Source organism: Pectinophora gossypiella, chromosome 18, assembly GCF_024362695.1.
Source record: "Pectinophora gossypiella chromosome 18, ilPecGoss1.1, whole genome shotgun sequence".
NCBI classification, from domain to species: domain Eukaryota; kingdom Metazoa; phylum Arthropoda; class Insecta; order Lepidoptera; family Gelechiidae; genus Pectinophora; species Pectinophora gossypiella.
In genome coordinates this window covers 1,509,356-1,528,447 of record NC_065421.1, presented here as the reverse complement: position 1 = coordinate 1,528,447, position 19,092 = coordinate 1,509,356, and the positions used below count along the sequence as shown (strand labels likewise).

Here is a 19,092-nt window from a genome sequence, read left to right as displayed (position 1 = left end):
CTCCAATATCATGTTTCGCCCTCCATAGAGCTTCCTCACTATACAAGGTGTTAGTGACATCGTAACGAAAACTTTGAGTGATTCAGACCATGACTCTGAGTTGATATCAAGTGGAATTTTCCGTCGCAAAGGTATGGAACTGAAAATAATAAAAAAAAACACAAATATTTTCATGAATATTCCGACAGGAAATTAAACTTGATATCAACTCAGAATAGTCTGAATCATCCCCCTCAGTATTCGTTATGGTGTCACTAACACCCGTACCTATTGGCTACCTGGCTAATTGCACAGGGTGTAAGTGACATCGTAACGAATACTGAGAGGGATGATTCAGCTCATTATTCTGAGTTAATAATGGGAATTTTCCATAGCAAAAGTATAGAATTGAAACTAATTAAACAAAAATCATGACGGAAAATTCCACATTATTTTAACTCAGAATCATGGTCTGAATCATCCCCCTTAGTATTCGTTACGATGTCACTTACACCCTGTATTCCCCTCCACCAAAACGTTAAAAACGACGAAAAAATACACTCCGATACAAAATTGTGCCAGTCATGAGGGTTGGACATAGAATTCGGCGACTATTTTCATATTTTTCAGTCCCATAACACTTTGTCAACGAAAGTAGACAATTTTTCGGTAACGTTACGGTATATTTTGCTTCAGACGCAAAAAGGTTTTTACGACGTTTCGGTCGTAAGCGAGTGAACGCGGAACTTATACTAAAATGTGATTATTCATGCAGTGGAAGAAAAAAAGAAAAAATTACAAGCAAGTATGACAAGAGGTTACTACGTTCAATGTATGCGTCTTTCTAGGTCATTGATCTTTTGATTAGGGCCCCGTCGATTGTGAAGATCACGGGTTAAAATCAAATGGTATTGTTCGATATGACTTGTGTTTGTTAAGATTTAGGCATACAAAAAAAATAAAAATAAAATAAAAAAATATGTTTATTTTTAGATAATTACAAATCCATAGATAAAAAAAAATAAGAATAAGGAATACTTCGTATAGAACGGCAACTCTCCGCTCCCCACCAGCGGCTGAGCTAGGTTTACCTCACCCCTCGAACATAGTTTAGACTTCGTATGGCGTCAGACGTCACACACACAGACGCGCGTGTACGATAACGTCAATGTGTGGTGTCTGTGTAAAATGAGGTTGTTTGTATGAAGTGTCCGGGGTGTGATTTAGGCTCAAAGTGCCATTACAGACGGCGATAGGGCTTACCACGTTGGTCTAACAGAAAGCTCGGTGAGGTGTGGGTACTTTGTTCATCTACGGATATCACTCTTGACTATCAAAAATCAGAAATCAGAATCATTTATTCACCGTAATTATCATGGATAAACTCGTTGAAGGTCAATGTATCATTTTTGAATCTACGTCATTTCGCAAGGTGGTATGGCTGAGGAGAAGAAATGACAAGAAACTGCAACAGCAACACTTTTTACAAGTTATTTAATAACTAGAGCATTTTTATCATTTAAGTAATCATTAATCTTATAATAAGTTTTTTTACATAAAGTAAGCTTCACATGAACTTTTAATTTATATTTTATTGTAAAAACTTATACATAACCCCAAAAAAGATGAATTTAATACACTTATTGTACGTAGAATTTTGGATAGCAATTTTATTTTTATGTCTTATATCCTAATTAGGATATAGTTGTCAGCTTATGTTATGTTGATTTGTAAAGCTATAAGGAAAAAGATTGCTAAAGAATGTTGTCAAGAGTCACCCAAGATTTTTTACTTTCTATGACTAATACTAGGTTCTTCGTAAAATGATGAAGTCATAACATAAAATCGCGCCTCTTGGGGTTTTCTGGGAAGAAGGGGTATGAAGGTAAGTATGGTATATTTAACCTTCAATAATACAATACAAAATCTATTTATAGGACAATCACACAAAAATAAAACAATCCACAAGTAGGACCACAAAAGTAAAACAGAAGGCCTTATTGTTAAATGGCAATTACTTCCAGGCAATCTTAAGGTGAAAAAGTTGAACTATTTTCTTTAAAGAGCAAAAGTGCAGTCATTGAGCCCAGCGAATGACCCATTAGTTGTCATAGTTACAAAGTTTATGTTTTTGTAGGTACATCCATACATAAACTCACGCCTATTTCCCACCGGGGTAAGCCGGGGTTTTTGTAGGTGTTTAGGTCTTTTACAGAAACGACATGTAACCAGGAGGTCATAAGAGCAACCAGTTAATTTATTACTTTGCTAGAAACTGATTGGACTTTTGCACCTTATTGTTCATCCTAATCCCCTTCATTCACAAAAAATGATAGTCCAAAATCAACTGGGTATCGAACCCAACACCGCCCATCCAACTGCAGAACACGAACCTCATAAAAAACACACCCCTGGTACAGTCAGGCACATTTTCGCCAGGTCATCGGCAATCACATTACCAACTGTACACTCACTATCAAAATATCGTTACAAAGACACACCCCTACTTTTTTCTGTTTTATATTCATTTGGGCAAGTGTTTGGGGAGTACGGGGCACTATGGCAACATTGTTTACACGTGATTTGGTTATCGAACTTTTTAAAATATAGAACGTAATCTTTTTGAGTACTGGCAACTTTTTGAAAGTTCAGTCTATTAAAACTAAATCATCCAAATGTCATAACACTCACATAACACGTTACCTACCTATTCTTCTTCTATCGTATGGGTTTTGAGGTGAATTAAGCCGCTAAAGGCCCCTGACATGGCTCATGTAACATTTACTCACTTCATCAGTAAGCACTAACTGGGACCAAAGCACGGGTCATCGTACTTTCGAATAATCAGGTGATTAGCCTGTAATGTCGTATCCAAACTAGGGATCACAAAGTGATTTTTGTGATATGTCCCCACCGGAATACGAACCCGTGACCTCCGGATCGCGAGCCCAACGCTCAACCACTGGACCACAGTCGTATCTATTTATTTATAGCTATATTATATTGGTGTATTTTTTTTTATTTATTTCAAAAATTTAGTACACACAGTGATTATGCTAACTAGCATCGTTAAACCATGGAATAGATGTTAGAATGTTGTTTTGACGTTTTACTAATTATTTTTGGAAGTCTCAAGATGAGTAAGCAAAGAGATTGCTTGACGATGTCGTAAGACAAAGACTTGTGTCTTTGAAGTGTGGAAAATTCGACCCACGAGAACACAGAAAATTCTAAAAATGGCCGTTTAGAACGCTATACTTTAACAGAGACTTTAAGCAAAAAGTTTGTTACTCACCAACTTAACGTCGAACTTGAAAGCCCGCTGAAAAACAACCCCTTACGGCCAACCAATGACCCCATGACCCCACGGCCGATGACGCAACAAGACACATCGCTCCACTCGCGATGATCGATGACTGTCAAGCCCGCACTGTCAAGGTCACGTTTGACAGCCGCTGTCAGATCGAGCTGTCAAACTGGGGTGGTGAAAAACGCGGGCTGTCACGCGTAATGGATAGCCTTCCGGAGCGGCGGCCATCCTGGCCGTTGAACCCGCGTTCGATATTTGAATTTTTTATTTATTCTTTTTATTGGCAAATGGCGTGTCGTGACGTCATAGTGTTGTGATGCGCCATTTGTTTTGCTATTTGAAAAACGAATCGCTGCAGTCGGGAGCGTCAAAAATTCAAGTGCGTTGTCGAATACAGATCAGTGGTTTGTCATCATACCTACACTTTTTTTTATAAATACTTGTAGTGTAGATAAACATAACATGGCTTCACGCCTGTATCCCTCAAGGGGTAGGTAGGGATGTATAAACTATACTTCTTCTATCGTGTGGGTTGTGAGGTGAATACCCAACCTCGTCAACCCTGGTGTCAGGGTTATTATAGAGCCGCCAAAGGCCCCTGACATGATTAGTGACAACGACTACTTACTTACATCAGTAAGTAGTAATCGAGACCAACGGCTTAACGTGCCTTCCGAAGCACGGATCATCTAACTTTTTGGACAATCAGGTGATCAGCCTGTAATGTCCTAACCAAACTAGGGATCACAAAGTGATTTTTGTGATATGTCCCCACCGGGATTCGAACCCGGGACCTCTGGATCGTGAGCCCAACGCTCAAGCACTGGCACGGAGGCCGTGCTATGTTTAAGTTCAGACATTTTAATTTTAAATAACCCAAATAAAGGAGAGATTAATGCAATTTACATAAATCGTCTGTAAGGTTTGACTGAGTATGAGGAATCTAAGTACGTTTATATAGGTAAGTTCAAATTACATACTTACTTCAAAGGTCACAAGTTGCATTCCAAGACGGTACAATTTAAGAACACATTTTTTCTGATGAATTGACTGGCATCATCTGGGTTTTACTCCGCCATACCGCATTAGAGCAGTGCGATAGAGTATGCTTCATAACCCTTCTAAGCGTTAAGCGGTGGCCGACTATGTAAGATTTCTATTTAAACAGTTTAATAACATTACCTTCTTAGATAAACCATACCAAAACGCACTAGGTATCCGTATTGGAAACGAATTTTCGGCCGTTAAATCAAATTTTGACTCTACGAAGTTCACCATAAAGAAATCAGAATCATTTATTCAAGGTTATTATCATAAGAATAAGATGATTCCGTGCTTCGGAGAGCACGTTAAGCCGCTGGTTCCGGCTATTAGCCGTTAATGTTTTAACGGCTAACAGCCGGAACCAGCGGCTTAACGTGGAGGTGTTCCTCCACCAACCCGCAGTGGAGCAGCGTGGTGGAGTATGCTCCATATCCCCTCCGGTTGATTAAGGGGAGGCCTGTGCTCAGCAGTGGGACGTATGTATGTAGGCTGTTTATGTAGGTATGTTTATCAAAAATCAAATCAAATCAAATATACTTTATTGCACAAAACTAAAATACTATACTACACTATACTGTTTATGTACTTAATTATCATAGATAAACTTGTTGAAGCTCAATTTAACATTTTTTAATCAACGTCATTTCCCAAGGTGTTGTGGCTGAGGAGAAAAATGACAAGAAACCTTACCTGCCTTGCCTCCAAGGCTATCAGACCAAGAAACCTTCTACACTGGTCAAGCATCGATCCCAGACACCACCCTTCAGAGCAAACACAGCAACTCTATCGATCCAATACCTACGATGAGTTATACGGACTACCCACCCTTCGGAGCGATCCCTCTTCAACCCTCACTCCTCACAACAGGACACCTTTTCCCCTAACAGGGTAAACGAACCTTATGACATTTCTAAGTCTGTCTAACCAAGACGGTGGTAAGGGAGTATAGGTTTTATGGGTATCGATGTAAGGTTCAGGGCGGAGTCGAAGGCGGTATTTCGGTGTTCGATGTGTTCCGAGCAACCTTTTTGTGTAATTGCTGTTTTCCTAGCGTTAAGTTTGCTTTTTCAGTATTTGTTTGTGTAGGGTGAAATGAATGAATTAGTGTGCAACGAATGTCTTTTGTTTTACAATGTTAGGCTGAATGAGAAGCGATCGCCTTTGGCATACAAATTGTATGTATGTTATAACACCAGCATCATTCGCCATCCTGTTCGATTTTGATTCGCTATTCGCTGGAAATGATAGGTCCTGTCAATTTGTTGGAAATTCAGCCAATCATAAAGGGGATAGATTATGATAGATGTTGGAGAATACCTTCTCGGATTGTTATGGATGCTTCAGCCAAATAGGTACATTTGAATTATACCTAAAGTTAGTGTTAGAAAGAAAAATTGTGAGGAAACCGATATACCCGAGAAATGTGTTTCGGAGGTAGATGACCTAACCTGTATTGGGCTGGTTTTCGCGGGTTGGAAGGTCAGAGAGGCAGTCGCTTCTGTAAAAAATCGGACCTGTGAAATCTTCAGGTTATGATGATGATGATGAACGAACGAACGGAGATGATGATGATGATGATGTTACAGTTACGTGGGTTACAGGATTTGCGCCCGGTAGCCCCCCCACATTATTATGGGACTTAAACGGGTGAATATCAAAATGTGCCAAGATTGGTGGCGAACTTTCATATAATTTCTTCGTGAAAAATTGGATTCCGACATGAAAAAGGATCCCTTTGGATTCTTTTTCAGTAGGAACCCAGGATCCTTTTCGATCTTTTTCATGTCGGAACCCAATTATTCACGAAAAAATAATATGAAATGACAATGGGCACTTTTGTATGAAACTTGGTCCAAGAACCTCCACTGATGAGACTTATTATGTAATGAAAGCTTATGCTTTCCCTATGATTCTGGCAAAGTTCTATCAGATTCTGTCCCGGGGTTCTTTTTTTACGGCCATGTTTGTCCTGGCTAAAAATGTGATAAAATACAGTGGGAGCTAAAATCGACTCAAGATTTGTTGCTGGATAACTAAGTCTACATAAATAATTATGTATCATATTGTATATCATTTTAAAGAGGATCTTTTCCAAAATCCGAAACATTAAAAAAAAAAACAAAAAAAATCTTTTTGTAATTGAATTATAGTCAATTTATATCTGCAGCGCCATTGTTTCTCGGTAGCTAAGTTCAAGTCTCATGCCTTTTACCCCTTCCAAAAGTATCTTACCGATTTTTTTTATATTGCTTCCGGAATTTGATCTGAGTGATAATAACAAGAAAAATAAATAAACACCTCTCCGATAGAGACCGGCTAAGCTATTGCCTATTGCAAGAAATCGTCATCATTAGCAAGTCATTACGGTATTGCATATTATAAGCTTATCAGCAACTTGGAACTTGGTCCAAGAACCTCCACTGGTGAGACTTGCATGTAATGATAGCTTATACTTGTCCTATGATTCTTGCAAAGTTCTATCAAACTCTGTCCTAGGGTTTTTTTACGGCCATGTTTGTCCTGAGTGTACAGTAGTGGACTGCAAAATCACCTCAGGATTTGTTGTCGAAAAACTATTTAACTAAGTCTATATACATAATTATTATCATAATGTATATCAATTTTAAAGGGGAAGGTTATCAGAATCAGAAACACAAATAAAAAAAATGCATTAAGTATGTAAACGACTTTTAGCCAACTCACGTCCGTAGCACCATTTTTCTCAGCAACCACGTACGAGTTTCGCGCTTTCCAACCTTTCCAAAGGAGCCCAATCATTTTTTCCTTCTTCTGATATTGCATTCTTAACCTGACAAGTGACAACAAAAAAAATAAGAAGAAATAAAATAGATACCATTGCGATAGAGGCCGCGTAAGCTATGGACCTATTGCAAGATAACGTACTCAAAGGCTAGTCATTATAATCCAACAGACGTAACATGATTAGAATGCGGCGGGACGGAAATGTAGTACATCGCCTTATGCGAAAGAGACGAAATATGTGTCTCTTTAACACTAACAGTATACAGCTTAGTACGAGAGAAACAAGAAATAAGTCATTCTAATCAAGATGCAATACAATGACTCTATTGTATACAAAAGAAACATTTATTAAACAAGTTCAGGCAATAACTGGTGCAAAAGGCGGCTTTATTGCCAAGGTAGCAATTACTACCAGGCAACCTTACGTTTACGACACGTTTGTTGTACCATTCGGCATTGTTTATAAGACAAGATATAAGCCTGGATTAATAAAACAAGATTGTGGTGAAAGAAAACATACTACATTTGCGTCCTCCCGCATTCTAATCATGTTACGTCTGTTGGATTATAATGACTAGCCTTTGAGTACGTTATCTTGCAATAGGTCCATAGCTTACGCGGCCTCTATCGGAATGGTATCTATTTTATTTCTTGTTGTTGTCACTTGTCAGGTTAAGAATGCAATATCAGAAGAAGGAAAAAATGATTGGGCTTCTTTGGAAAGGTTGGAAGGCGCGAAACTCGTACGTAGCTGCTGAGAAAAATGGTGCTACGGACGTGAGTTGGCTAGCAATATAAAAAAAATCGGTAAGATACTTTTGGAAGGGGTAAAAGGCATGAAACTTGAACTTAGCTACCGAGAAACAATGGCGCTGCAGATGCAAATTGACTATAATTCGCTTACATAAAGACTTTTTTTGTTTTTTTTTATGTTTCGGATTTTGGAAAAGATCCTCTTTAAAATGATATACAATATGATACATAATTATTTATGTAGACTTAGTTATCCAGCAACAAATCTTGAGCCGATTTTAGCTCCCACTGTATTTTATCACATTTTTAGCCAGGACAAACATGGCCGTAAAAAAAGAACCCCGGGACAGAATCTGATAGAACTTTGCCAGAATCATAGAGAAAGCATAAGCTTTCATTACATATAAGTCTTATCAGTGGAGGTTCTTGGACCAGATTCGCCCATTCTCCTTTCGCCACCAAACTTGAAATTTTGATATTCACCCAAACATATCTGGCGAAAAGTGGGTGTGTAGGTATACTATACACCTCTGCCTACCCCTTTGGGGATACAGGAATGACGTCATGTTATGTTACAGTTTTTTGAAATAATTGTAAAATATAAACTCACGCCGGTTATCCTTAATGGGGTAGGCAAAGCCACAAACAATTAAAGACAACTTGCAGCCACTGTTGATACTAAGTCCTAAAGATGAATATGATGAACCTTATGGTGAAGGGATCAGCCTATCGCCCATAACATTAGTCCATCATGTTAGAAAGGACACAATCCCTCTGTCGGATTTTACGACATGCAAGCACATGAACGTCGGACTTGAAGCAGTCGCCGTAGCCGAAATCACAACGATCAAATTTTACAAGAACACAAAAGAATAATACCACATAAAACTGAATGTACCTAATCTACCTACTTTTAATGGCCAGCAACTCTATATATTTGATACATCGCTAACCGATTATTAAAACATCAATTACACAACACAATGCTAAAAACATGGTAAAAAAAAACCATAGCAATTAGACATTCATATTTCTTTTTTACCACGTTTCCAGAATTAAAACAATTGCCTTCGAAAAACTGTTTTGATTTCTATCATTTGAAAGAAACAGTGTATTCGAATTTCGAATTTAATAATAGTGTTTGTGTGAATCAGAAATTAGATCTTCCAAGGGGCATAATTTAGAAGGAACCAACAATTATTTTTACTCGATAATCTGTAGTAATTATTGTTTTAACGATTCCGCGGTGTTGCCAGTACCGATGATTGGATGAGGAGTTGTTTTTTATCTTTGTTTCGTTGGAGTTTGCGCTTTAGTTGTTTCTTTATCAGATACATCACTAGTAAAGTCTATAGTCTATAGGTAGGTGCTAATGATTCCCGAGCGGGTCTTCAATTGTTTCTCACTAGAGGTTAATTATATCCGGGTATTCTTTCTTACATACATACATAAACTCACGCCTATTTCCCACCGATGTAAGCAGACTATAGAATTCCATTTGTTTCGATCCTGACACACTTCTCTTGCTTCCTCCACATTCATCAATCGCCACATACACGCACGCCGGTTCAGAGTAGATCGTACTAAATCTTTTCTAAGGACATCTCCAATTTGGTCAATGTAAGTCCTTCTATGTCTTCCTCTGCCAGCCCTACCATCAACTTTCGCATTCTTTCTTAACTTTAGCTAATGAACTATGATAATAATATTATTATCATTTAACGGAGATCAAAAAAGTTGTTTTCTTAAACTGGTTGAATGGCGCATGAAACTTTTGCATATTCCATTTTAGAGAAATATAAAAAAAAAACAAAACAAAATATAATAAAAACATGTTTTTTAAAAGAAATAAATAATCCGCGACGGGGTGCGTGTACCAGGGCAACTGCACCTGCGTAGAGGTATACCTACCTGTATGAAATAACAGAGGATGTCCCTCTTCTCACGATAAATCACTCACGCTGGCATCTCCCCGTGTTTGCTGGGCTCCTGGTACCTCTCCCTATTTTTTTATAGAATTGAAGAAGAAATGTTAAAGAAACATCCTTCGGAGTATTCGCGTGTTTTTAATATTTTGTTGCTACTTATGTATTTATAGACACCGAGTAAAAATATGGTTTATATTAAACACACCGAACCGTTTATAACGTTGCTTATGATTTTACCCCTTTGCATTATCTACTTGGCTGGACAAATGGGGTGCGCTGAGGGCTCTCACCCCGTAACACGCCGAACAACATCTAACTCACACTATTCTTCCCATAGAGATGGGCTGTGACACAAAACACCAGTGAAGGCCAGCCACATTTGGTATCGGAGTCCTCAAATGCATAATAACGTATCCACACAATATTCAGATTTTTATTAAGAATTTTTAAAAATGGAACATTATTCAAACTTAATTTATTTTTCAGCTGGCAAGTTGACGCGTTGTACCGGAATACATTACAAGTGTGACGTCACACACGACCGCCGGAGTAACGGCATATTTAGACAATTTCCTCTACAAATCCCCAACAGGGGCGAGCCCTCATATAAATATTATAGCATTGCCACCTCGCCCTTCTGAAATTCGCCAGGTTATTACAATTTTTCGCGTTATGAATATCGCGAAGAGCCGCCGTAATATCCCCTCACGTCGGGGGAGTCACACCTCAGCAATTTTACTTTAATTCTTATTTAGAGTGCCGCCTTATTTCGGTTACAAGATTTTTAGTATTTGTTTATGGTGCTAACTTCTGCCGTGGCTCGGTTATGGGGCAATTTTCGCATCTTCCGACGATGTAATTTTACTTTCGAGTTTGGGGTGACAAAATCTTTAATAAGTGGTCTTGGAGGTACCAGGGTAGCAGAATGTTGCTGTAGATAGATAATAAAGAGCGAGGTCAAGGACTCTTTTATTTTTTAAAACCCGCCGGTTCATTCGGACTCGGCGCGTCACTGCTCCGCTATCAATCATGCATGCACCATTGCGCCGCGCGAGCTTTTGTTCGAATTACGAATTTCGAAAAAGGAACATAACGCGAGAGAAAATTATGGTGGTTGCGTTCTTTTCAAAATTTGAATTCGGAATTCGACCCCCGCTGGGTTGCCAGCGTGAACTATCGTGCACTACACTTATTATCATTCAATTAAAGAATTCAAAAGAGCATCGTGTTTGCTCTATGCTTGTTAGTTCCCATTATTATTTTGTTTAAACTCCGTTTTTTAATGTCTGGTCAACCGTGACGGCAGCAAACGATGTTCATTGACATGGAGCCATTACGAACCCTACAATAATATACTTATACAGTGTGACACCGTTAAAAAAGTAGGAAAATTGCTAATGGTGTATGATATTGCCTCCCCTTATTTTTAGGGTAAGAAAAGACTTAGGGTGGCAACACCTTCGTTCTCCCAGGAGGTGTTTTTTTTAGGCGAGTATTTCTTCGTTTTTTTTTGGTGTTTTTTGCGTAATGACGCTAAGGTCCTGGGAGAGTTGGTCGAATCCATTAGATAGGCGGGAAGAGCTTAATGTAGCAGTTTTTTTTCTGGAATCGAATCGGTAAAAAAAACGTTGTCACATGTGTCTCGGAACACATTAGTACGAATTGTAATGGGTTTTTATAGAGGGTCGCGATGATCATATAGTTTGTTTCTAGAATAGTCCATGTTAAAGTCACTGACAAAATTGACACGGTCATTTTATCGATTCTGACGATATAATTATGTCATTTTTTCGATTGGCGCTAATATGTGAACCCAAATAAGTAGTGTCATTCTGTCAAAATACAAAGAAAATCACGTAGCGCGCATGTTAGGGAAAAACAAACTTCGGGGTTAAATTGGCCACATCGAAGCAATTCATCTAAGAAAGCAATATTGCAATTTGACATTTGCGCATATAAATGTAAGTGCGCAATGCAAACAAATGTCAAATAGAAAAATAAATGTAAATGATGCTTTCTTAGATAAATTGCTTCGATGTGGCCATTTTAATCCTCCTTATCGATTTAAACAGCCCCCGTGGTCTAGTGGTTAGAGCGTTAGGCTCACGATCTGGAGGTCCGGGTTCGATTCCCGATGGGGACATTGTTGAAATCGCTTTGTGAGACTGTCCTTTGTTTGGTAAGGACTTTTCAGGCTTGAATCACCTGATTGTCCGAAAAAGTAAGATGATTCCGTGCTTCGGAGGGCACGTTAAGCCGTTGGTCCCGGCTATTAGCCGTAAAAACACCTCCACCAACCCGCAGTGGAGCAGCGTGGTGGAGTACGCTCCATACCCCCTCTGGTTGATGGTCATGTTTATGTTATGTTATCGATTTAAAAAAGTTTTTTTCTGATTTTTTTTTCTTTTTTTCCAGGCAAATGGTGTCCGTCGCGGCGCGAGTGGTCGTCGCCGCCGGACGTGGCGCGACGGGTATACTCCTCCGTCTTCCTGGGCAGCCCGGGTGAGTACCCAGGTAAATATCGAACCGACAACAGCGCCCCCTACACGATTGAGCGATTGACAGCTGCTAGAGATTGATCAATATTGAATGATAGATTTTTTTACACATGTTTTAATTTGACGGGAAATAGGCGTGATTTTATAAAAATAAATAGAATAAAAATATTTAAAAATTCAAAAAAATAAAAACAAAAAAAGATCATCAGTGAAATCGTAATTATAAAAATATTTTAATTCAGACTAATATTTGCTGCTTATTCCAGTAGACCATCTAATTTTATTTTAAGTTATACATGAAGAAAATGTTCTTATCCGCCGAAAAGGAAAGGGATGGATAATAGACAGGCATAAATGGAACACTATTTTATTCTTTACAGACTATTTTAAACTGCACTGCTGGTTTATTTCCTAAAAAAAACATTTTCGCATTGATGAAAAACTGAGTTTCAAACAGATTTTACCATAACTCGTATAAAAAATCTCTCAGCGTAGAGGGAGAATAAAGCGAACCACTCGCCGTAAAGAAGCTCGCCGTAGCGGGAATCACCGTTTGCAGAGTCGCTGTCAACGAAATAATTCCTCTTAAAACAGTTTAATACACTTCTTCTCTCGTGTGGGATCTGAGACCAATGATCGCTCTCAGCCCAGGATTACCATGACCTGCTAAAGGCTCTTTAACAGGGTAAACGTCCTTATCATTGACAATAGTATGGCAAAAATATTGTTTCTCATCAAAAATTTAAAAAAGGAATACTGAATAAGATCTGTCAATATTTACCGGCCATAATTATTGTAAGTCAGGAGATAATTATAGTAGTGAAACAAGTTATACTTGGTTGTCTAAGCTCGTGCTTTTATGACATATCCTCCTTTTAAACAGTTAAAGGGATAAATAAGTTTTAGCAATGTTACCATACCTGTGTACCATAATAATAGGCTAGGTTCCAACTAGTCAAATCAGTGACTTTTTACCAAACGTCAAAACACGAAATTACTACGGAAGTTGTATGAAAAAGTACACAGTGAATAAAAACTAAATACATTAAAAAAAAGAAAGAGTTTTTGACAGTTTTAGATCTGTCTTTATAATAGTAATCAGAATATCATTAAGTATTTATTTCTGACATAGGATACTACCCCATTGTATACCGTCATTCTAAACTACATCCTTAGCTCCTGTCAATCGCAATCAATCGTTTTTGGAGCGCTCTATCAAAATTTTATATTTTTTTCCAGCTAGGTAGTAATATCAAGTGATTCGAGTTTGAAAGAAATTATAATAATATTAAAACGAAGTCATTGACCTTACTTATGTAATAAAAAATCGATTTTAAAATTCGTAAATAATATTTTATCGTGAGCTAAATGGTGTATTCGTTCCGATCGCCGCGGGTACTGGCTGATGCGTTGCGTTGCGTGTAAAGAAAAAATAAATTCCAAATCCTGGGTGGGTTCCATTTTTGATTTTCGGACGGACGTGTTCGAATTCTTTTTCTTTTTTAATACTCCGGATTAATTCAAATTGAAGGAGTGTAATTTGGAACTTGTGATTTCTTTTTTCCTGCTTGTAAGATTTTATTTTAGTGCATCTACCTACCTACTTATGATTGAAATGTTCGAAAAATGAATTACTTTAATTTCATACCAGCGACTCGACCCAATTTCACACAAGCTAAGTACAATTTTTACCTACTAAGTAAAATCAAGTCTTCTCGAGATTCAAAGGTAGATATTTATTAAAACGTGTCACATATCTGTCACTTTTCGTACTTGAAAAGGATAGCCAAAAGGGTGCGATTCTCAAATCTCTTAGGCAAACCGAGTGCTCTACCTAACCTGTAGGTAATATCATCTGCTTCGTCACAAAGGCGTGATCCATCACGAGTGACGTCACGAAGGTCGCGGCAAGGCGATAGGCATTTCTCCAAGCTCAGGAGATAAATGCCTGTCATTTTGAACTTTACTTTTTTTCGACACGGAAAGTGCAAGTATTTGCTAAATGTAGTCTACATTAGTGTGATAATTATGTAAAAAAAAATTTGCCTTTAATAGGATTTCTAGTTCTAACAGTTTAGCGTAAGTATATTGTCCCACTGTAGGGCAAAGGCTTTCCCTTGTATTATATAATAAAAAAAAATACCTAATAAGGTAGATCAAATACTATTAAGTATCTTATAGGAATTATACGTTTGAGTAAAAATAAGCATTTATTTACTAAACTTATACCTAAGTATAATTTTAGTACATTATGTTTCCTTATAAGAAAAAATCCCATCAGTAAAATAATAGGTAGGTACCTACAATATTTACGACTATTGTTCGTATGTGAACGTTATAAAATTAATCCCATAAGGAAGGTAAATGGCAAAGGTGCACCTTAAGTGAAGTGTAGTCATTACAAACAGCTGATGTTGAGGTTCTATTTTTGAATATGGAATGTTTGGTGTGCGCGCGCACTTGAAATGACAGGCCATCGATCAAGCGCTATCTCGTGCTGTGTCATCGCAGATACAAGGTCGGAAAAATAGCGCACACAGCCTGTGCTAACGAACTGTTTGAGAATAGCCCCCTTTTAACTACGTTCGGATTTAAATTATAATTCTTTTTATTTGTTTGGAATTGGAATGCAATTTAAATTTAAATTATTTTATTTTTAAAGTTTGTTGTTATTTAATATTTTATTTGCGTGAGTTTATGTATGTATGTAATATTTTATTTGTTTCAAATAATAAAGTTTGAATAATTTCTTTTTCATTTATAGAGTTTAAAATGCCAGTGCTGATGCTATTATTTAATAATAAGTAGGTACCTATACCTACGTGTCTTCGTTCTTTTTGGTGTCAACGACTTTATTGCCGTGAACTTTTTTATTTAAAATGCCAATATAATAATGCTAAGTTATTCATTATTATATTTTCTTTAGTTTATTTAGGTACCACGTGCATATTTTTGTGCGACTAAGTATGTAGGTATTGATTGTTATTGTGGGTCTGTCTGTGCATCTGATTACGAAATCTGTTTTGTCTTTGGCATCGTTTTGTTCTTTGTAACAAGAACACAACCATCTGCGCTCTCATTTCATTGCCAGTCATCAAATGAGTTTAAATATATCGCAATGAACGTTAGCGTTTAATATTTACCAACATCCATCATCAATCACTAAAGACACTTGAATCAGCGACGGCCACTAATTACCCACTACTGTAATATTCATCCGTATCTACCAGGAGAACATAACCTTACGTCCGTACGACCACAAACCCCTTCGCAATCCCGAAATAAAATTCTTCACTTTGTCCAATAATTACCGCGAATTCGATACGACAACGCCATCTATCCGCCCATTCGTAACACCGAAACTACTCTCGCCCGCAAACTACCCAAATTAAACTTTATCACGTGCAGATAAAGTAACAATTACTGTGACACCGGAATGCACTTGCACCGTTATCGAGTCTATCACGCGGGCAATATCTATTTCTCTCTCGCTCGTGTGATTGGCGCTCATCCGTCTCTCTCTTGTTTTAACACGTCAGCTTCATTGCCCGTTTCCATTACACTATATCAATTACCGTCCGTTGCTCACTTGACGGTCGTTCTGATTACACACGCGACTTACTCAACATTTTCAGGCTCGATGTCTGGATGCGGAATGAAACTTTGCTCCCGAAGCAAGTCTGAATGAGCTGTCAGATAAAAAAATAATAAAAGAATGAAATTTGAAAAGGAATCGAATCGGAAGAAGCGCAGTCAATTTATTCTGTTCTTCGTTACAATTCCGATTTTTATCTAACGTCTCGAATGAATGCCGCCGAAGACGGATTAACCGTGGATCGGAACAAAAACTCCGCCGGAAAGAGACGCTCTCAAGTTATCGATTCCGTCCTCAATAAGAAAGGATTCGGCGAGCGAGCGAGCGCGCGCCATCGCGTCTTTACGACGTGCGAAAGAGATAAAACAATTCCTTATGTCGCTATTCTTAAGTCGTTTGCGCGTTCGAAATGGCACTTTACTTGCAGACGTTAAGGTCGCAGTTTCATTGTTATTATTGCGTATTGACGATTGCGGGGTATCGTAACGGAACGTTATAACTTAATTTGGCGGTAGTCGTGATTGGATCCTTGTGCAGTAAAAAATAAGGTTGTTACTTGTTTGGGTGGCGCGGCACGAATGACGCGTGGACGCGCGACGTGCGTTGCTATGGTAACCGGCGCGTTGGAATGCCCGCGCGGCAAACGGAACGCTGATTCAGGGTTGCCCGCTTCAGTGGCGTTTTACCCCAATAAGCAATAAAATTACCTTTAATAAATGAAGACTTACGAATAGATGCTTTATGCCGGCAAGGGCCATTAGATCGATTAATGAATTTACCTGAAGGTTCTTCGTTATAATTTGACAATAGCCTTCAATGTTGTCATTGCAGATTTTAGCTTTCCGTGTGGTAGGTACTTAACATAGATTAGTTGATTTGGCTTTTACTACCTACTGAAGTTCTGACGTCATTTGTCGTAAATTTTTGGTGTATACATTTTAGATTCCAGGAATTTGACTCGAGTGTTTCACGACGTAGATACCTTCGAGTTTAATTTCGTCCACGTAAATTATTGATTTGTCTCCCGCGTCCCCGGTCTTCGAACTCATTTGTCAAGTCGCCCGGCACATAATTACACGGCGGCTTACGCTAAACATGAAAAACGAACTAATTTTTAATATTCTCATTTGGAATTCACATTTGGGAATCGAAATTAGAAGCCGACAGAGATGGCTAGCGGGCGATAGGCGGGCGCGAGCAGGCGAGCACTAAATTGCTCAATTTGTGCCCGGCTCATAAGGTGCCTTCGAGTTCCTTTTTCAAAAATCCAATGAGATCGATCGCTCGCCATGTCCGCAAATTAGAGCGGGAATCGTTGTTCGTTAGCGCACGACTCGTTGCGAAACGGCCCAAGCGCCAGCCGAGCCTGCAACCAAATTAGTTTTTATTAGGACCGCGTGCAACCTATACTCTCGTGCGCGCTTTAATCTTAATCTGCGTTTCGAGAAAGTCAAAGCAGCCGCCGGAGTGTGCAGAAATGCATTTTAGTATTACCAGCGGTCTTGAGGCGCTCATTTTGCTTGATTTTAAAGTTGAAAGCCCAAGAGTTGCCGCGTTGTCGATGCGCTGATCGTTCCCGGGGTCATGCTCGGCGAAAATTGCACTCGTGGCTTCATTACGTCCAGTACAATGACCAGCGCGGCTATATGGTTTATTATGTTCGCAAATGGCGCTATTAACCCGGGTATCTAACATAGCGAGAGATGAGATAGCGCGAATTTCACTCTAAAACCAGTTTTTCCTCGGTTAAATTGCTGTGGAGTCTTGAGCTATTTAAATAACAGCCTGCGATTCGTTGTGGCGTCCAAACGAGCGTTAAAACGTTACTTTGTAGCATCGTTTGAGATCCGATACGGCTCAGATCGATTCTATTCGACTACTGTTTTATTCGTTTTCTATTTCATTTAAAGCCTGGCGTAGTCTTGGTGTAAATAAAATTATACACAGTTTCTCCTTCAGAAAATCTGATTAGAGATTGAAGCTTCAATGGGACCTCAATTTTCAATTAACTTTTTCTTCTTTGTGCTTTAAGTAGAGTGTGAATAATTTTCTCACTTTCCAAGACGTAGTTTTATTATAGCCGTCACGGCGTTCAGTAGCCAATATTATACAGAAGAAGAGTTTGACGACACACAATCCAATTTCCAACTGTACTTCAACAGACATCTGTTCTTTTTTAACCAAATCCCCAAGAGCCCTAGAACTAGACCTGGACTTTCAATTGTGATCGTCTACTTTAAACGCCATATTGTCACTAAGTATACTCATACTTAGTAAGCAGGCTTTGATACTCATCAAAGCCATAACTTAGCTTTACAGATTTTTATAACCATCCGTGTTGGTTGGCTCGTAAACATCATGACAGCGACTCAATAACGGGGAAGACGCAGGAATGTCGTACGACAGTAAAATTGTCATAAACTGGTTGTATTAATAACGATCCACCATTTATCGTATCCTCGTGGAGTAAGTACTATGTGGGTCGCGGTCTGTTGAGTTTATTCTGCTATCACAACTCTTTGGAAGATTTTTGGGCTTCTCCACTTCTTAGCCTGTCTGATAGCTTATCTGGAGGACAGAGTCTGGTAGCAGTACCATATCGGTCGTATAAGTTCTAATTAGGCCATCATCAGATCTTGATACGCAAGGGAAGCCCTTAATCACTTTCCATTCAAGTAGTCTTTTGATAATTTTACTTGTGATGTTGTGGTTGTAGATTGAAGTTCATGGTTTGACCGGCACTTAAGACCAGTCCTGGGGGGTTAAAAAGGCTACATCGAAGCAATTCATCTAAAAATCAATATTGCAATTTGACATATTTTGTGCATATAAAAGTAAATGCGCAATGCAAACCAATGTCGAATAGCAATATTGCTTTCTTAGATGGCTGGCAACAATGTTGCATGTTTAGACACCCAAATCATTGATTACCTATTAACAATCAACAATCAACATTCAACAATCTATCAGTCAATCCAGGGAAATGGTTAAAGGAGGAATAGGGTAAAAAATATCAAACACATCGCCTTTCTTTGTCCTGTGCGTCTGAAGTCCGTGTATCTGTATGGTGACTCTGGAAAACAAAGTACCACAAAAGACAATTTCAGTACAATGCAGAAGATATGTCGGAATTCGTATTGTTGCTGATTTTGTCAATGCATCTTAATTTGGAGGCAGATGTTGGAGGTCTGCGTGAGAACGCAATTTGTTCGGCGTGACCTG

At 38.6% G+C, this 19,092-nt stretch overlaps 1 protein-coding gene across 4 annotated transcripts in view; it reads left to right on the top strand.

The window, feature by feature from the left end:
• LOC126375286 (homeobox protein homothorax) overlaps positions 1–19,092 on the top strand; it is a 368,740-nt gene that overhangs the window by 187,856 nt on the left and 161,792 nt on the right. For 2 of the 4 annotated variants that reach the window (XM_050022221.1, XM_050022219.1), the window contains exon 9: positions 12,193–12,279. In XM_050022221.1, coding sequence (XP_049878178.1) covers positions 12,193–12,279 — 87 coding nt within the window. Of the gene's footprint in view, positions 1–12,192; positions 12,292–19,092 lie in introns of all 4 variants that reach the window. The other 2 variants (XM_050022220.1, XM_050022218.1) reach the window with 1 other exon arrangement.